The 6,674-nt window shown below is 39.3% G+C and overlaps 1 protein-coding gene across 1 annotated transcript; it reads right to left on the minus strand.

Moving 5' to 3' along the window:
- Nucleotides 1,182-6,375, minus strand: LOC109844546 (transmembrane protein 87A). Its single transcript, XM_020413624.1, has 5 exons — nt 6,006-6,375; nt 3,726-4,656; nt 3,484-3,579; nt 2,292-2,428; nt 1,182-1,725 (listed from the first exon to the last, which is right to left on the minus strand). The coding sequence occupies exons 1-5, from the start codon at nt 6,221-6,223 to the stop codon at nt 1,536-1,538; spliced, it is 1,572 nt and encodes a 523-aa protein (XP_020269213.1). The 5' UTR covers nt 6,224-6,375; the 3' UTR covers nt 1,182-1,535.

The raw sequence follows: 6,674 nt of genomic DNA on the forward strand, positions 1-6,674 counted from the left end.
TTCATGTTTTCTTTGCTTTCAACGTTCAACGCGACACGAGTCTGGATCGAATTTTTTTGTACGCAAATCGACCTGAATTGAGAGGTATCAGCTGCGCTGTAAAGCACTGCAAGCGTTTTGTTAACCGTCAAATCTATATAGATGTACAAGTGAACGGCGTCCCTGCTAGCTTAAAGTAGAGCATAATTTTCTATATGCAGCAAGTTCACCCGGTATATTGAAGTTTCATATTGAGAATCACCTTGTGTTTAGTAAGAGCATGGGCAGCAAGCTCCCAAGCTCCGCTCTCAGCTCCGACGTGGCCTCAGTCTCCGATTTCACCCCCTCCAACAGCCTCCGAAGCGCTCCCAAGGACCTCCCAAGAGCTGACGTGGCGGCCTCCAGCTTCGGAGCTCCCAAGCGCTCCACAAATTTGTGGAGCGCTTGGGAGCTCCCAACTGGGAGCTTATTTACAAAAACCCCCCTCCAAAAATTGAAATCGACGGTGGGATCGGAGACTTCGGGGTGGGATCGGAGACTGAAGGCGGAGATGATGGATGATGGCGGAGATGATGGCGGAGATGATGGCGGATGGCGGAGATGATGGCGGAGATGATGTCGACGAATTTGATGGATGATGGCGGAGATGATTCTTGATGGCGGCGATTTCAGCGGAGATGATGTCGAAGGGAATGAGTTGTTTGAGGTGAAGATGAATTTGGGGTTGGGTCTGTTGTCGAAGGGAGAGGAGAAGATGAATTTTTTTTTTAATTGAGTGCGTTGGTTGAGGTGAAATTTTCGTTGAAATTTTCGTTGAAATTTTCGTTGAAATTTTCGTTGAAATTGTGCGGAGATGATAATCGAACGTAATGGGTGAAATATTAAAATAGAAGAGGGGTTTTTTTGATATTGTTGGAGCTCCTAACTAGGAGCTTGTTGGAGCTCCATAAAAGAAGGAGTGTCTCTCAAGGTATAATTTGTTAATTTTTTATTTTGAAAAGCTTGAGAGGTCTTGAGAGCATGCTGACTAGGACTCCCAACTGGGAGCTTGCTGCACTTGCTCTAAAAGCCCTGATGTTGAAACTCGGCATATGTTTGATGATTTCTACAAAAAAAGAAATAGTCTTGTCCTGTGAAATGAATGTTTCAAGATCTTATCGCAAATTGACAAAGATAAAGCCTTTACTGGAAGTAGAACTTAATTTAGAAGTCTTCGCCTGAGAAAGATATTACAAATTCTCTAAGCACCTCATGTTTCTTTTTCCGTCAAAACTGTAGCAACTAACAAACATACTACTGGGACGACACAAAAAACAAAACTTGTAATACATTCACGAACTCTAGCATCTGACGCAGTAACAAAAAAGTTACAGTTCTATAACAAAGAACATGGGATACAATGACGGGGTTAAGAGGGGAAAAAGCCTACAAGGAAGGGAAAAATAAAGACCACACAACTAAATGATCAACACAATGTGTAACTTCTGTGAAAGATATCCTATCCCAACGATTTGTGTCTTAGATTTCTCAAGACTCGGATTCCTCAAATGCATCATTTACTCCCTTTTGTCTTCTTCAACGTCTCCATTGAGGGAGTCAGCTGACGCTGAGCTCATCGATGCTTTAGCATCCGATGAGTGAGAAGAACTTCGATTGTCCTTGGAAGGAATTGGTCCAGGCTTTATCAATGAAAGGCTAGTCTCTTCTCGGTCAAAATCTTCGGTCCCATCACCAGAGTAAGCATATCTAAAGAGAAGCATGTGAAGACATAAGATCTGTGACGCACATGTATAATTGAAACTTAAAACAACCTTCTAGCTATTAGCTTCCCAATATTATTATAATGTATCAGGTTAATACTGTACTGCTTTGAGTTTACCAAATGAGAAATATACATGATCCTGAAACCAGATTTAGGTCCAAGGTTACACATGTCCAGCCCGGGAACGTATCACTCTAAACTAGGACAACAACAGTCCTACTAAATAACAAAATGTAACACATTAACCCATAGTGGCAAATATTGTTGCCTACAAAATAACATTATTTGAGTTAGAAGACCTGATAACTATCTTTCAGAATCAATTTGACTGGATTTGAGTCAGGACATTTATTATTATTCTTCTCAAATACTTGACCTGAAAACTCTTGTGACCTGTCATTCTTCTGGACCACATTCAGGTTTCTTTGTATACGATGTCAATACAAGTCCCAACATTTTAATTGCAGATATAACACAGTTACTTAAGATAAAATAAATTAAAACTGAATTATAGGACTTCAGTAAGATCATTTGGGATCATGGGCTTTACCTCATTGAGTTCTGAGAGGGTGCCCAAAGAGCACAGATCACACAGAGAAGGGAAAAGGAGAGGACCTGCCATTGTGCTGGAATTATCCAGGCACTCTGCCACCCCTCATTGTACTCATCAGTTGACTTGAAATAGAGCTACATAAAGACAATATTGAGTTAATATAACACATAATAGACATGGATGATTTATACAAAAAAGAGTAGACCTACATCCTCAACCCTATCTCATCTGAGCTATTTTTATGCATAAATATATCATCTATAATGTTATCTAAACTATGAATGCTGAACACTTCAGAAACTAAAAAAGATGGATCATGTCAATATGGTGTAAGAAGTAACAATAAGAAAATATTTGCAAATTACAAATTTCTATACATTACAGTTGCAAAGAGAACCCGCTAGTATTAAGTAAGTTCACCACTCGTAGAAACTTTTGCAATCCCTCTTACAACAATTTATGATGCACGGATATAGATATATGACACAATATAATAGCATAGGGACATTAGATAAACTAGACAACAAATCAAATGCTAAAAACAATTGATAAAACTATGAATTACACAAGTCATAACTCCTCAAAGGACATAATTTGTTCCAGTAGTCAAAATATCTATCATTATGTATTACACCAAGTAACAAATAACAGTTACCAAGCCTAAAACATATCCAACAGAGGTGAAGCTCCTTCAATGAAGTATCCTTGATTTATAGCTTGCTTTATGTTATAGGCAATGTACTTTTAACATAGATGTTCATAAATAGAATAATTACCAAAGGGAACCTGACTAAAGCAGTTCTGCAAGATCTAGCACGAAGCAATTGATGATCCAAGATCAACTAGACTGCAATACCAAGAAGCTAAATTCTACTAGAATTCATAACTGTTTAGCTCATTTGATTGTATGTTGGGCCTCATAGAGAGCCCTTTTTGTGGCCTTCTCCATGAATGGTGGATGTGAATCATTAAAAAAAAAAAACCAATGCCCCATGTAGCTCCAGGTGCTCAATCAAAATATACAATCTTTGATCGTAAGCACTAAAATGCGTTAGCATCTTGCATGCATCTAATTAGTAAGAATATAGGGTTGGAGACAGCTCTGTTTATCTTCGTCATAAGGAAAATATATTGTTTCAGAAAGTAATATGCCTTATTCTAATATTTTGTACAAGATAGTAACATTTACCTCATAGCCAATCCAACCAACAGATACAATAACAGCCACACCCAATGCATTCGTGAATTTCCTGTATACGTCTAGCTTGGCCATCAACCTTCTTGCCTGCCATAAAAAATTTCCGGTACTTTACATTTTTGAGGGTTAAGCACAAGAGAAAGTACACAGCTGTCTTAACTTCATGAAAAGCTCGCGGAATAAACTAATATGAAGGATAATCCAGGCTAATATCAAGCATAATCCCGTTATACCTGGAGTTTGTCCAATGTTTTAGACAGGGAAGTAAATATCCAAAGAATGAAGAATGCATCCAAGAGTGCCACGGGGAGAACCAAAAACAATCTTGCCTTTCCAGATAGATCACTTACAGCCCCAACATTCTCTACCAACTCAAGAACCTCAGATGCTAGAAAAAATGTGCCCCCAAGCATCATCACCTTAGAAGTAAGACCACCTAGTGTAGGCCTTACAACGCCAAACCCCATTGAAACCATGAGCATGACAACACGTGCTACTGTTCTTTTAATTGTACCAAACGTTACTGCCCAAAAGGTGATACCCCTAGGACGGATCCCAGTTTTATTGAACTCAACATACTCAAAATACCATAATGTCATCTCAAACATGCCCAATGCAATGACAAGTGTGACACAGTTCTGCAAGGGAAGTACCTCTCTCCAAAACTTCGCATACTGAGAGAACCAAAAGACTGCAAGTATAACAAATGCAAGAGACATGAATCCATAGAAATTCATCAGAGGGGCCATTCTACCTGGCAGGTATCCAGTAGGGTTCTTCCAGATGGTTTTCCCTTCAACAACCAAGCCATTTAGTTGTGGGTCACAATACATGAAATACAGGTTATACATCCCAGTTTTTGTAATTGGTATTGTTTTGGAGGGTAGGGTTGCAGTAAGGTCTTTCCCTTCGAAGGAAGCAGAAAACAATTGAGGCCAGTCCATGTTCTGAGTGGAAGGCCGGTAAATGAGTGTACCTTCAGTACAAACGCCTAATTTTGCAAGATCAGGAGTGCAACAAATAGCTTTCTGACCACCATAAGCTGAACCTCCAAGTGTTTCTCTGTCCTCTACTTCAAAAATAATGGCTTGCACCTTTGTGGAGTCGGTGGTTTTAGAGGCCTCAGCAGCTTGTTCTGGTCTTCTGAAAGTAATCTTTTCAAATCTGACAACATCCAGAAAAACAATGGAAAGAAATACCATGAGTGCCTGCTAAATGATCGTGTCATAAGATGTAGTATTTCCATGAAAGTCTAGAAGTTGAAAGTGCATTGAAATAACCTTTTCATAACCTGCAACTTCAACAAGCACAAGTATCCAAACCAACTAAAGTCAGTTCCATGATTGAAACTAACTCTTTTGATTATAACCAGTTTTGCGTAGATTGAAACCATTAACAGGTACTAGCATGACAGATGATCTGATAAATCTGACCTTGCATGCATTGTCAGAAGTAACCGGATATATTTATCTGTTATAGGTATAAATGTTATGAGCTTCACACCCAAGCTCGTAAGACCTTAAGTTTCACAGTGATAACAGTGACAGCATCTGTATCATGATGTCTTACTCATATTCAACAATGTCAATTATTTATGCAAAAGTTCAGGATTCTTGATCTGCTAATTTCGACGTTTTATTATATCCTACTGGTACATATAAATTAACAAATAGTGATTAGATAGACATTCTATTGCAACATCTAGCACCTCTACGTACAAGATATTGAGTCTAACATTGACTGCCTCAAAAATCAATTTGTCACCCGCTTATTGTCTCAATTATGCATCCACGTCATTCGCTTGTTAAGCGGGTGACACTTTCACAGACATATACAAGGTACATTCAAAAAAATTCTGGAATCAGAAATTGTAGAAATTTTCAATGAACTGCAATCAACAATCATTCATTACACAATACTTAAAAGCTAACTTCTAAGGCTGCATATGGGTCAAACGTTTGGGAAATTTGAGTCAACATTGCCCTAATTTTTTTCATTTATTTAATATAACTTAATTTTAGCTCCGAAACCTAGTGGCATCGAACATCCAATCATACAAACCTTATCTCATACCTACATTCCTCTCAAAAGCCAAATGAATTATAAATTGAAATTTGCACAATCTATACCTCCAATTGACAAACACCTCCAGGTATCTAAACTCCATTCCCAGCTTCTAACACTATATTCCAGCTCATTCTCCACTATGCTCAGCAATCAGCGCTACATTATATGAAAATTACACACCTAACTAAAAATTATCTACTGAAAATTTTCTTAATTAACCTAAAATCACTCGAACGTACAAATTTAAATCTGAATCCGCCTAAACAAAGTTAGAAAGATTATCTCTCGCTCCTTCTCCAGATCCAACCGCAATCCTACTCATAAATCTCATCACGCAAAACCTAGTCGAGTAATTCTCCAAAAAACCGCAGGAATCCTAACAAAACACTGTAAACAACGCCCAGATCTAAAATATCGACCCGTGAATTCGAAGCTGAGGAGGTTACCGAATGAAGGAATCGCCGTTTCCGGCGACGGAGGACGCGTTAGGGTTGGGGGCGGAGGCGTAGATCCCCTCGCTGCCGCCGTGAAGGACAAAGGCATTGCCGATCGCCGAGAACTTTTGGCCGGTGTACTCGTGAACTGAACCGTTGACTGAGAGGAGGAGGAGGAGGAGGAAGAAGGCGAACGATAGGCGGAGGAGGTGAGGATCGATCGACGCCATTAGAGATCTTGGAGAGCTCTCGCTCTCTCTCTAGTTTCTCTCTCTAGAATCTGTTGATAGAGAGTGAGTTGGAGCTGGATCTTGCAGTTGCCTAGTGAGAGAGAGAGAGACTGCAGGAGGAGACTTTTTATTTTATTTTATGAGGTAATTAATTAGTCGGTGATCGACAGAGGACTGTGATTCTCTGTGTGGAAAAGGGTCAGATTTAAAGGTAATTAAGGTTAAGCTTTTTTGACCTATATAACCCTCTCATATATCGTATTTGCAACTTTACCCCTCAACTCTACCACATCGGAGGGGTACCGTAGCGGATGGGGATAAATTAGCAAATATCTAGATTTGAAATTAAATTTGTAAACACGGTCCATTTGGGGTGGGTAAGTTAGGATAGGAAAGCAACTGGAAAGTCAAAACTCTCGGAGTTTGTAGCTAGGAAAAGCACGATGGTTGA

Source organism: Asparagus officinalis, chromosome 6, assembly GCF_001876935.1.
Source record: "Asparagus officinalis chromosome 6, Aspof.V1, whole genome shotgun sequence".
NCBI classification, from domain to species: domain Eukaryota; kingdom Viridiplantae; phylum Streptophyta; class Magnoliopsida; order Asparagales; family Asparagaceae; genus Asparagus; species Asparagus officinalis.

Coding starts and splice junctions, on each gene's coding strand:
- LOC109844546 (XM_020413624.1), bottom strand. CDS start 6,223: ATGGCGTCGATCGATCCTCACCTCCTCCGCCTATCGTTCGCCTTCTTC. Junction 3,580..3,725: donor AAACATTGGACAAACTCCAG/GTATAACGGGAT, acceptor TTTTTATGGCAG/GCAAGAAGGTTGATGGCCAA. Junction 2,429..3,483: donor TTGGTTGGATTGGCTATGAG/GTAAATGTTACT, acceptor GTCTTTATGTAG/CTCTATTTCAAGTCAACTGA.